Source organism: Lepisosteus platostomus, chromosome 2 (genome assembly GCF_059453375.1).
Source record: "Lepisosteus platostomus isolate fLepPlt1 chromosome 2, fLepPlt1.hap1, whole genome shotgun sequence".
Classification (NCBI taxonomy): Eukaryota; Metazoa; Chordata; class Actinopteri; order Semionotiformes; family Lepisosteidae; genus Lepisosteus; species Lepisosteus platostomus.
Window position 1 is genome coordinate 66228877 of NC_142612.1, and position 13842 is coordinate 66242718.

At 38.4% G+C, this 13842-nt stretch overlaps 1 protein-coding gene across 1 annotated transcript; it reads right to left on the reverse strand.

Annotated features, from left to right (window-relative positions):
- Positions 1–217: 217 nt before the first annotated feature.
- On the reverse strand, positions 218–5316 carry LOC148676827 (solute carrier family 35 member G2-like). Its single transcript, XM_088613911.1, has 2 exons — positions 4922–5316; positions 218–1664 (listed from the first exon to the last, which is right to left on the reverse strand). Exon 2 carries the CDS (start codon positions 1639–1641, stop codon positions 388–390), a length of 1254 nt encoding a protein of 417 aa, XP_088470037.1. The 5' UTR covers positions 1642–1664; positions 4922–5316; the 3' UTR covers positions 218–387.
- Between the last annotated feature and the right edge of the window lie 8526 nt (positions 5317–13842).

A 13842-nucleotide genomic window follows, 5' to 3' on the forward strand; every position in this document is an offset into this window, starting at 1 on the left:
GGTCATGAGTTTATTCATTCTTTTTAGCTAAATATACATCTAACCTAACTCTCCCTTAAGCCTAAGTATTGCCATTGTGTACAGAATCCAGATGTGAACAGGCAAATAAAAATCTTTTTATATCCTTAGCTGTGAAAGTAACTCAGTAACTAAGAATATGGCTTGTGTTAGAAGTGAGAACTGTTCGGAATTAGTAGTAAAAACTAGATAAAAAGGAAACCATTGCTGTCCACTTTTATTTCACATATTATAGCTTAACAAAGACATTACACAATTGGCACTCTTTCAACAGCACAATACAAAATAAATATATCTTGATTCAAACATTCATAAGACTGTTCAATTGCACATCGGGGACTTACTACATATTACACTAAATATTAACACTCATTTAATTGGCGAGTCAAGTATCTCTTGATAATCCTGTCTTCTTCCCCTTCCCGCCCAATATAGCTTAACTCCCGTGAGAACAAAAACACTGACAATAATGATCAAGCCACCAATTACATCATAAACAGATGGGATCATACGTAATACTAGAAGCTGGAGGATCATGGCTACCACGATTTCTAGGTGCTGGACTGTGCTGACCAGTGCGGGATGGAACTTATTTAAAGCATAATAAACCCCTAAGAAAGCGACTGTGGAGCAAATGCAGATGCCGATCAGATAGCCCCAGGTTTCACCATCCAATGGAATGATTGGCTCTTGCAGGATGAACATAGTGGAGGCTCCCCAAACCGTACCTGTCCAGCCAAAAGTGAAGAGGGCAGTCCACATGCTGACTTTTTCCTTGATGGCTCTGTAAACAATCATTGAGAGGGCTGCGGTTAAGCCTGCCATCACGGTCATGGTGTAGCCAAAGGCTTCCTTCCAGAACCCGAGAAGGGACTTGTCTTCATCAACAATGTTGGGGATCATGACCAAGCACAGCCCGAACACGCTGCTCACCACTGTCACAATATCGGTGTAGGCCATTCTCTCGTCGATGAGGAGGAATGCCAAAACGGCGCTGAAGACTGTGGTGGTGGCTCTCCACATGATGGTCCCATTGCTCGGGGGCACGATCGCAAAGGAGGTGTAAGCACAGGTGATGGAGATGACGTTGCACACTCCATAGAAGAAGAGGCGCAACCTGTATCCTTTAGGCCCGAACGGAGCTTCCTGGTAGTAGCAGACTACAACCACAGACAGCACTTGGATCACAGAGCGGATGAAGAGCAGTTCCAGGGAGGGCACTTTGGATCGGTCGGCTGCCAATCGGGTGATCAGTGCCACACACCCATGAGCCAAAGCCGCGCCAAACAGGGCTGCCCACGTCACCCTGGAGGTGAACACAGAGGAATCTGCAAAGCTCTGCAGCTGCTCGCTCACCCCATTGTCCCTCGGCTCGGTGGAAAGCTTGGGGCGTGCATCCATCGTGCCAAAGAAAGTTCTTCCCTGCCTCTTGCTGTCGCTCAGCAGTTTCTTGTTCGGGTTATCGTCAACGAAATTCCCAAAATCCTCAAAAGAAGGTGCGTCATCGTACCCTTCATCGCCAGGCTGCGGGTAATGGGTGGTATATTTCACTGTAACCGTGTTGGGATGAATCTTAACTCTTTTCTTTGGGCCATACTGTTGCTTGGAGGGTGATGTGTCCATTTTTCTTCAGCTAGGTGAAAGATCTAGAAGGAGTGTAGATCACAGTTAGACTATTACAAGGACTCAAAAAACATGACTCTCTAATGACAGGTAAATAAATGAACATTCTATCAAACCAATTATTATAGTACATAAAGAATAAAACTATGTGTTCTTTTAAAAATCAACGGTATTTATACTTTACATGAATAAAATCTATTCATTGCTCTTTACTGAGGGATGACACAACTTTTCACACTGTGATTAATTTTCATAGTTAACAATGCTCAATAAAAGGTGTGAAAATGTTCAATTATCACTCTTTAAATATATTATGATACAAAATACAGTAGTTGAAAAATGATCTCTAGCTGTATACAAGATTGTCGGGGACATATTGAATAACAGAGCCAACAGTGTTTGTCTCAATGAAGGAATTAACAGAAATGTCTCCTAATTAGTTAAATACTAAGTTTAAATTCTGTATTTTCTATTACCTTTATATAAAGATTATATTATATAAGTTTTCAGTTCACACTGATCTCAGCTTTATTCATATCAAGATGTAAATTACGTTTGTAATGATAAATCACATAGCACCAATGCTTATATTTTAATGGTAGGTATATATCTTCTATGAACTATGTTTTTAATGGTAAATCTTCTATCAATAAAAATTGAACTCTCTGAAGGAGACTTTGCTCCTGGAAGAAGCTGGGGGTAAACAGAAACGATGATAGAAATAAACGGCCCTGAACTGTTATCTTCAACAGAATTGCCCCAGGCTGTAGTCAAGAACAGTGCCAATTGCCTTGAACCGTCAAAAACAGAACTAACTGCCCTCAGCTGTAGTTAACAACACAGACCTGTGTCAACTGCCCTGAGCTGTGGTCAAGAACAGATCAAATCACCCTGTGCTGTGGTTCACAACAGAACTAACTGCCCTGAGCTGCGGTCAGGAACATAGCCAACTGCCCTGACCTATCATCAACAACAGAACCAACTGCCCTGAGCTGTGGTCAACAACAGAACTGCCCTGAGCTGTGGTCAGGAACACAGCCAACTGCCCTGACCTATCATCAACAACAGAACCAACTGCCCTGTGCTGTGGTCAACAACAGAACTAACTGCCCTGAGCTGCGGTCAGGAACACACCCAACTGCCATGACCTATCATCAACAACAGAACCAACTGCCCTGAGCTGTGGTCAACAACAGAACTGCCCTGAGCTGTGGTCAGGAACACGGCCAACTGCCCTGACCTATCATCAACAACAGAACCAACTGCCCTGAGCTGTGGTCAACAACAGATCAAATCACCCTGTGCTGTGGTCCACAACAGAACTAACTGCCCTGAGCTGCGGTCAGGAACACAGCCAACTGCCCTGACCTATCATCAACAACAGAACCAACTGCCCTGAGCTGTGGCCAAGAACACAGCCAACTGCCCTGACCTATCATCAACAACAGAACCAACTGCCCCGAGCTGTGGTCAGGAACACAGCCAACTCTCCGAGGCTGAAAATGGTGACGAATGAATCATTCTAAAATGTAGTCATCAGAGGTAAGGACGGTATTGAGAATGCTGCAGATAGCGAAGCTAATAGCCCAGTGCTGTGGATAGCAACAGCCCTTCCAGTGTTATTTTACAGCTTCACAAGTTAATATACCCGCATGTGAGCACTTGATTCATTTCTGCAACAAGAAATACAGATTCCCCAGAGAACGGTTTGGTGGGGTGCAGTTTTTCTACACAGGACCTAAAATGTAAAAGAGGAAATCACACAATGCAGTCATGCAGCCTGGTTGCAGGGCATCCAAAAAAACAGCCCATATTCTAAAACAGGTCTCTACAGGTCACATGCTTCGATGTTGTTCCATCGTTTATATAATAGCTGTACTACAAACCAATGTGAACCCTGTCTGTTTGCCTGTCTACTACAACTCAGCTTCTGAATTTCATTAGATACATTTCAAGGGCCGTTTGAATAGCAAATGGTCTGATGATATAGACATATAAAGTCATCATATTAAGCATGTTTGAGAAAGATAAGAAGGCAAAGATTACTTTATTCTTTAATTTGTGGAGATCGTATGACACATGATTCTCTTCATTTTTTGTAGGTGCACTGGTAGTGTAACCTTGCGATTTGTAGTACATTACATTTCACCATTTTTCCCCAAAGTTATTTAGAAAAAAATGTTCATCATTGCATAATCTATACAAAAGACAAAATAGTTTAGTTTTGTGCAAAGGCAAAGATATCTTTAGCAAAAAAGTAGACAAACTATATTTGCAAATAAATGTTTACAGTTTATTAAGGAATAAATTGGCACAACAAAAATATCAAAAGGGTTATTTATAGTTGGCCACAAGGGGGCAGTAATAATAGAGTTTTCTTTTTTTACATCTTGACTGAGCTTATGCATGTCCCAGTGCATTGCAGCTACAATGACACATCCATGTTCAGTGCTAATTGAGTGAATATGCTTGATGGCTTCATTAACGCGTGATATATTTTACTTATTAAAATATGGAAACTTATTGTTGCCTTCATGATGCACATCATATGATAACCTAAGAAAAAGGATACATGTAGAATACCGTCTTTAAGTCTTCGGGCGGCTATCAGTCCACATTTTATACACACCCGTTCACACTCATATGAAAAACAGTCACAGACACCGTCATGTACAAAAGCAGAGCTGTTATCTTTCCTTCGATTATTGGTATAACGCGAAAACATTTCACCATAGAGCTCAAAACATATATAAAGCAAGCTTATGTATTATTTTAAGCCAAACATATCAAGACAACAATTCTGTCAAAAGGACGTGATTAAGTTTATATTAAAGACCATATAAGACATTTAATTAAATAACTCCAGCATCGTTCATATGATGCAGTTAGACAATAATTTGCTTTAGTATATTTTTCAGCATCGTTGGCTACTCTAACCCATCCACCGTAACGAGGAATAAAATTAATATTTATACGGTTCCATTACTATTGTACTGAAAGAACACATTATTTCTAATCGCACGTAAATAATCATACGAGATTTTCTTACTGGCGTACGGCTCTTTTTTATTTAAGAAGTAAAAAAAAAGATTTCTTGATAGGTGTGAAATGATAAAACGTGCAAACCAACATTTCATAACGCACGAACGCAAGGATTTGCTCAGGTGTATAGAGCAAGTTATAACGGATCCTGTAAAGGTGAACGATCTTTCTATAATCTGGGGAACAACCTCAGTGGTGACTCAGAAATATTCAAAACTAAATAAAGAGCCATTCTCACCTTTCTTCCTTGAAACAATAAAGATTGATCCGGCGTCAAAAACTGTTCTAATATCATAGATTAAAGAGGGCAATATCTTGGTGTCCAGAAATGGGTATTTGCTTTTCCCATTTCTCCATTTTTTTTTCAAATGATTGTAGAGAGCGCTCCCCAAAGACAAGCAACTTGCATTGACTGAAGCCTCCGCGCCTTCCAACCTCAACCGGCCAGGCTCCGTGGCTCCTTGAGAGCTCTGCAGGTTAAAGGGATGGAGCTGCGGATTCTCGCGTTTCAAGTCTCGCTCCCATTTCCTCCCAACCTCGGATTCAAATGTGCCACATGAAGGAGCAGAGGGGGGCAGAAGAGATGCCCTTCTTTCTGAGCATGCGCCCGGGAGGCGAGAGTTTCTTTAGCGCATACTAGCATCTTTCACCTTGCAGCCTGTAAAATATGAGGACGTTTACATTTGTTTCCACCGCCTTCTAGTTGTTTTAGAATTGCAGAAGGTATAAATAATAACAGGCTCTTACGTTGGCGACATCAGGTAACCCACATAACGCCACATAACGCTCCCTCCCCAGTTGCCTATTAAGTCACAGTAAATTTACATTTACAGAATTCTGTTAAGACAGAATATAGTGCATAAAAAGGTTACAAGCAATGATTATGTTATGATCGCTATTGGCAGTAACCACATCCAAGTTACTTGCAGTATTCGTATTATGCAACGTCTTAAAAGATTTATGTATAGTTCGAGCTAGACCAAATGTTTCTAAATAAAGAGTTCCCAGGAGAACCCATCTGTTCCTGCAAGCTGATAACGTCACGTCTTCCTTGTATAAAGAATCACCTCCAGAGATGCCACCCTGCACAAGTGATGTATCATTTCTTTAATACCCCAACCGATGTAATGTAGTATTGAAGTAGAGTGTGGGGGACAGAGTGAGTAATTAGATGTATTTTTGAAATTATTTGTTCAGTTACTAATATATACTGATCCTCTTATTTGTTTGTATACTATCTACGTTTGGAGTGAGGGAACAGGTTTGGTACCCAGATAACAATAATGGTCTTTAAACTTGTCCAGACCTGTGAAGGATGTTGTATATGAAAATGAGGTTTTATCTTAGGAGCAGCAATGATATGAACTTCCTGACACTCTTCTGTCTGAACCATCAAATTCAGCATGCTATGCCACCTGTTTTCATCTTTAAGGAGATTTTAAGTTTGGCACAAATTACTAACAATGTGATCCTGTCTTTAAAGTATCGGCAAACGTTTTTAGCAGGCTAATCAATTCAAATCTTGTACTCTTTTCATCCTTTCTTTCCAATCTAATTATAGAAGATCACATGAGTTTTAATTAATTCCCTCTGTTCCACTTTCCATATTTTTACATATTCAAAGACTGTGGTGGCAACTTTGTTGAAAAGACCACACAATTATATGAACTGTAGTAGTTCTGGTGGGTAGCTGCGTCAGCATGCATAGGCTGCAAAGGAACAAGTAATAGGTTTATCCCATGCTGAAAAGAAGAAGAAAGAAAACACAACATTTCGGCTGTGGAGCCTTCTTCAGGTGTGAGGGCTCCACAGCCGAAACGTGTTTTCTTCTTTTTTTCACCATGGAATAAACCTATTACTTGTTCCATAATTATCTGTTATTTCTACTTCTTGATATTCTTGAAAACATAAAAAAAGCATTTTTTGAACTTGATTATGGGTTGGAGGCTAATGCCCAGAACAAAAATGTCAGGCAATTTAAAACTGGAATGTGGTCAGAATTCTTACAAGGTTATATACTGTAAATTGTTATTTTAACAATACTATGCCACTTAATTGAGCTCCTCAAGCAGAAATCTTGCTTTAGTACTTATTCTACCAGTAATTTTTACTGTTACTTAATGTTCTTGCACATTGCATTTTGGAGGAAAAGCTGAATGCATTACACATTTTATTATATTTGCAAATCATAATGTGGTATTTGTGCTGGGACATAATGACATCAGATGTAACAGAACAATAGCAGAACAGAACTGTGATAAGGTATTGTTATATCAGGAATGACAGAGCCATAAGTACTTTAATATGTTTTGAAAAAATATATACATCTAGACATGGCAGAGTGCATCTAGACTATTTGTGTCCAGTATCTCTTAATTGTTTTTCTACTTAGAATATGTCATTAACCATAGAAGGATAAACACTATCCATTTGAAGTGGAGATCATGTTATAAATGTCTTACATTTTAAAATGTTAGGAGTGGACACAGGATAATTTGCTGCTACTAACTTACAACATAAGTGTTAATAAAAAATAAACATTTTGCTTTTGCAGGCAGTAGTGACTGGGAATTCCAGTGAATTCAGAATTCACATTGAAAATGAGCTGCAGCATTTTCTTATGAAAAAAAAAAACGTATAAGCAAACAACCATGGAAAACATTTCAAACATTTTTTTTAAATTACCAAAAATGAAATTTATACAGCTTAATCTCAAAATGTGTTTACAGTATAAAAGAAAGGTCATTTTCAAGGACATTTTCCACACAGAACCAATGTATTTAACAATGATATTTTAATAAATTTACATGAAAAGAGCAGTAAATGAATAATATAACTTTCAGAGTCACAACTTCTTCACTGATTAATATGTAATGTCATAGTGTGCTTATATTCATGCCTTATTACCAAGAGCTGAACTAAGCGTGTCTAATAAGATAACGGGTATCATATGATGGTTCCATCCCTGTTCTCTACCAATGTCAAAGGGCAATTCTGAATGCTCATACCCCAAGGCATAATAAAATAAAACCAACTTTAAAAGTTTCTCTTTGTTTTCTCTCACTATTAAAGGGTATTTTAAAAGCCCCTTGACCTGCCATTTAAAATGCTTAATGACCCACCTCCCCCATAACATAAAAATATAAAATAATTTTCATTTAAAATAGTACATTTAAACATGATTGGAAATTTCTAAGTATTAGAAATACAGGCTGACAATACACCAGTACTCTTTTGGTTCAAATAGTTAGAGAGTCTTCCAATTAAAAACAAATACATTGATAATGTCTGTGTGTTTTTTAAGTTGTAGTAACCAGTTGTGACAAGGAAAGTAAGGTGCTCATTAGCTCACAGTTTTGCTCATTAGTTTTCCTCCAAGCACAGTTGCAGGGCAGAAACCTGTCTTTCCAGTGTGCGTCTGCATTATTATTTAATGATTTTGTCAATTAATTTAACTTCCCCTTTCTTCACTGAGATAAGCCTGATGGCACCTTGTTTCATTCCTTTATTGATTGTATTATTAACCACATAACCAGACATGTCTTATGTTTTTCAGTTCTGTTTTCATTTTTTAATTTTCATCTGCCCCACAAAAAAGTCTGATTTTGATAGGACCCATAAAAGGTACTTTTACAGTAATGCAGCAATAAACTCTGTTGGGTCTGGTCTTTTGATCTAGTTATACCAAACAGAGACTTCATTTCCAGAACCAGCTGACAAAGTACTCAGGTGGGCCACTCACATAATATGATCCCATTGAACTTAACGCTGTCACATTGGGAAGATTGTTGTTTAAGGTGGATCTTATAGTGACCTATGACACTGAAGACGGGAGTCTTAAGAGAGTTATCCCTGAGATCAGATTAAATCACATCTTTGATATACAGTACATATCATTTTTAACGTTGATGCCATTTTTGCCTGGGACTTCTTGCATCATTCCAATTAAATCTGCCTTCAAGTTTCTGGTTTTGAATGTTTTGAGTTAATCTACATCTTGGTCTCCATGTGTTAATTCTCATTTCAGTAGTTAGGTTAAATCCTAATGAATGCAATAGAGGCATGAAATACTGTATGTAGATCTTACATGGCGTGACTCGCCTCTCTGAGGAAGTTGCAGCCTAGCTGTAAGGACTGAGCTGGGGAGCTGCTGCAAGGGTGTAGATGGGGAGATGTGAGAGAGATACGCAAAGGGAAGTCCTGGGCAGGAGACTTATATACATAGATAGGCAGACGTGTGTGAGATTAAAATGTAAATGTCCTTTTTGAATGTCTGTTCATAAACTCCATTCAATCACTTGTTTATTTAAATAATCCCCTCCTAATAATCCCCATCTATGAATTGGCTTCATTACTCTGCTCTCCTCCCCACTGATAGTTGATGTGTGGTGAGCGTTCTGGCGCACTATGGCTGCCGTCACATCATTCAGGTGGATGCTGCACATTGGTGGTGGTGGAGGGGAGTCCCCATTACCTGTAAAACCTTTCAGTGGAGAGTCCAGAAAAGCGCTATATAAGTGTAAGCAATTATTATTGGTATTATTACATTTATAATCCGCTCCGTTTTCAACACTACTCTTAAAAAGCCTTTACCTATACATCAGTCTATAACACAATAAACACTTCTTTCTGGCTTAATTTCCCTTAATTCTTCCATGACCTGCACTGTTTGTCAAAGTGATACCTGTATTACTAGCTGGTACTCAACCATTCATCCATTGTCTCTCCACTTTTTCCAGTTTAGGGTTGTGGGGGAGCCAGAGTCTATCCTGGCAAGCAAAGGGTATAAGACAGGTACACCCTGGACAAGACATACAGACACAAATACACACACCAGGGTCAATTTTCCCAGAAGCCAATTAACCTACATGGAAGTTTTTGGTCTGTGAGAGGAGACAGGAGCCCATGAAGGAAACCCATGCAAACACAGAGACAATAAACAAACTCCATCCAGAGAGCTTCTCAAGATTTGAACCCAGGGCTCCAGTGCTGCAAGGCAGCAGTGCTAACAGGTGTGCCAGCTGGTATTCATTTTTTTTTCCAGTTTTGCCATATTTTCTACTCTACAAAGTAGAGACGCCTAGGTAATCAAACTGGTTTTGTTCCTGTGTTACCTGAAACAAAGTGGATTTGTGCAGATACTTTCCCATTTTCTTAATTTCCAAATTGTTTGAATGGTCACTTGCCTATTATTATTTTTTCTCCGTTTGATGTCTGTTCAATTCACGCTAAGAAATTCAATGGAAATTGATGGTTCCATCAGCCAAATCTCTAATGTCAAAGCCTTAGTTTTTAAGTTCACTCCCCACCGTGTGACTAACACATGGTCGTTCTTTGTAAATTAAAATGTGTTTCTGCATTTTACCAAGCAGACAGCTGCCAAGCTGTTTCATCTCCTGCTGACCTTCCAGAAATAATCAAAGCAAACAACCAGCGAAATAATTCTTCTCAAAAGCTGGAAATAAACTGTAACAATTGCTCATAAACTGGGACAGTTTCATATAAAATGAATGCTGAATCTTCATTATCAGTTATAGGACACAATAATCCCCAGATGACAGTCTCTGAAACTTTATAACCTTCTTCTCCATCACTGACACAGAGATAGACAGATACACAACAAAAATACTGCAGCACCTGTGTTTTCTAAGTTAAGTTTAAATTGTATACTATGTAAAAGCAAAAAATGTATTGTGACATGTATTTACTCTTATCATTATTAGTAGTAGTGGTATCAGTAGCATTAGCAAACACGGTTTGTTTCCAGCATATTGTTTATACCATTGCTGTTAATTTAAATACGAAAAAGGCATCTAAAATACAAGATAATAATTTTGTGAGGTGTGTTAGTATTTGTAATAAAATACAATCTGTATGAGTAGAGCTATGGCAGATTGAATAAGGAGTATCCATAACGGTAAAGAAAAAAAATAAAGTATTTATAAATGAGAAATATGCTGCTACAAAGCAAAAATACCCACAAATCTAACATGACACACAGGCAAAAAAACTCTGAATATGTTGAAGAAGAAAATGATTAGTCAACTAGGGGTGTAGCAGACCCCAGAACGAATAGACCTGGCTAAAGGACTATGAGTTTCTTCTAAAGTGAATTCCAGTTTGATTAGTCCACGTACAGCTTCATCGTTTTGGTTTCACACTGCACTTTCCCCAATCCACTCTGCCATGCTGCTGTTTCCTTGAGCACAGGTTTTCTCAGAAAACACTTTCCATCATGAAGAATACTTTATGTGCTGTGCTCATCTGTTTCCTTCACAAAACTGCAGAAGAGATTGAACATGCCAAATGTATTGCTGCATATACAGTATACAGTATGTGGGAAAGTTATCACTTGGTAGAGATACTGTACATCAACAACTGGAATGCAAAAGGAGTTTTTTATATGAAGGAAAATTGTACTATGCTTTACTATGTCTTTACTGGTAATCTTGCTATCTCACTTTGGTATTTGTGTTTGGTGTGGTTTGTTCCCTAGTCACATTCTTCTTTCACATTACAAAACGTTTTCGACGGACCAAAGCCGCAAATGAAATGAGTTGCTTCTGTTTCAAGTAGCCTTGGTTTGCTTGGTTAGATTCTCATTCTGGTGCAATTATGTCACCATCAGAGGTTTCACATGTACTGTAACTCCAAATGAACTGAATGGGAAACATCATCCATTGACACCAGCACTTCATAAAGGCTTCACCTAGTATAGCACAGTCGTCCCATCAGGGACAGAGAGCTGCTCTTCCCAGATCAATACAGACACTAATTCAGTTCCTGGAAGTAACATGCCAAAGTGAGTGGAATCAACCATGTATTGTTGTGTATTTCCATGACCAGAAAAGGTAATGGAAAAATACAACTGGAAAATGACAGCTGTACTTTCAGTTTGCAGAGAGAGAAAAAGCAATTGATTGTGGAAAGTATCTTTAGTTAACATAACTGAAATGACGAGCATCTGAATGAGGCTCTCAAAATATTAATACAATTCTCACATATTCCCACGTCACATTTTATTTTAACCAAATAACCAAAAAGCCAATGATTTATACCATGCCAAAAACATCTAGCTTTATTCCATATGATGCCCAGCTTAGAAAAAATAATATTTCCAGTATTATTATTATATGCACTCCTGTAAACGATCTGAGCCTAAACATTTTAACATTTACTTCCACTGTATCCAGTGCACATATATTGTGCAAAAATGTATCATTATGTCATTACCATGTTCTCATAGCAACAATCCATTAGTTGTGTTGATATGTTTAGAAGGTGTGCTTGTCTGAGATGGAGGGTGGGGGTTTTCCAGATGTCAGGGCATGCAGTTTCCATGGTAACCCCTGACAAAAGATGAAGGTTTGCTGTCTTGTGTTTGTCGGTTTCAAAAGTTTATTTTCTTATACATTTTTCTTGATTTGATATACTGTAACTGCATCCACAGAAGCTTTAAGCCTGCAGTTCCATTTCCACGTTGACTTCCTCTCAGACATTTTTATGGAACTCACATACTTGTTCTAGATCCTCAAGGGTCAAAATGCTTACACCTTCGCCATTCATGGTATTTATAATAATACTTAATGTCTTTCTCTTTCCAGACAAAAACACAGCTTTTGTGTAACTGCTCATATTTCACATATTTATTAAGAAACAGCTACACCACAGATGGCACACTCCACATTTCAGAGCAGTATTAAGATGTTCAGCTAGGAATATTGCAAATATGTGACACACAGAGTTAGTTGACTTCTCTAGTGCAACTGATTAAGAGACTGAAAAGTTTAAATAATGGGGTGTGAGTGAGAGACTATGAAAGTACTACTGTTGGTTGTGTGTTAGTAGGACAGTTAAAAAAGTGACTGAGAAGGAAAATGACTGTGCAGTCTTCCCTGAGAGCTGACCAAAATCTTGGATCTGGGATTCCGGAGGAGGTCTGAAGACAAGGACAGATCACTTAAAATGTGAAAAAACTAACGTGACACACTGGCAGCGCCGAACTGGTGTGTGACCTGCAAGCTAGTGTTGACACAATATTCATTCAACATCTGGTTTATTTAGGGATGTACTGTTTTCTGCACAGCAAATATTCTCACTTAGTATTATCACACTTCAGTACCTTTCAGGAAACCAGATGTCCTGCTCTCAAGTGAGAATACGACACAGACACTTTTTAGAAATGAAGATTTTTTTCATGCACAAAGAAAGCAAGGGAATACCTGTTAAAATAATCTCTATTACACACGCATATGAAAGTGGAGCATGTGGAGAATGAATTAAAATGGGTAATGAAAGGGCTGTTAATGCTTAAACTGTTGCAATAGCAATTTATTGAATTGCATTGCAGCAATTATTAGCACAAAAGTTAAGCATGGTACCTTATTTGCTGTTTTTGTCTCAGACTACCCTTTTTTCTCCTAGTCTTATTTATTTTGTCATTACACATGCATTGATGTGATGGTAAACTCTAAACTCTTCTTATCCGCTGCTGAAGCTCAGTACTGGTCCGATAACCAGTCCCAGTGCATCCCTGACCATATTCTTATTAGAAACCAATGATGGCCTACTTTTTAACTCCAGTGCAAATAAAACAAGGTAATGAAAAGCCTGCTGCATCCATAAAAGACATAATACTGTCCTTCACTGTGAAATCAATACTGCTTGTATTTGTTCAGAGACTGTGTCTTCCAGCACAATATGTATTTTCCTTGAGTGCAGTTCTCCATAGTTACTTTGCTGTAGATTTCTGTTTAATAGCAGATGGCATCTGATTTAATGGAGTTTACTTAGACAAAGGCCTAAGCTTTTATCACTTCATTACATTTTATTATTACTAATTGATTTGACTGATGCTTTTACCCAAAGATTTTTCCCTTGGCACCCATTTATATAGGTGGGTACTATACTGGAGCAATTCAGGTGAAGCACCTTACTCCAGGCTTGAACAGTACTGCCACACTTGTGATCTGAACACACAACCTTAACCTACTCTTTAGCAATATAGTGCACATTGCAAACACAAATCTACTTTTCCTTATTTTGAGTTTTTGAAAAGAACTTTAGGCAATACTGTGACAGGAAAATTCCTAGAAAGTTTAAGTGCAAAATGTACAAGACTGTGATTAGACCTGTACTACTATATGGAGCTGAATGCTT

Coding starts and splice junctions, on each gene's coding strand:
- LOC148676827 (XM_088613911.1), bottom strand. CDS start 1,641: ATGGACACATCACCCTCCAAGCAACAGTATGGCCCAAAGAAAAGAGTT.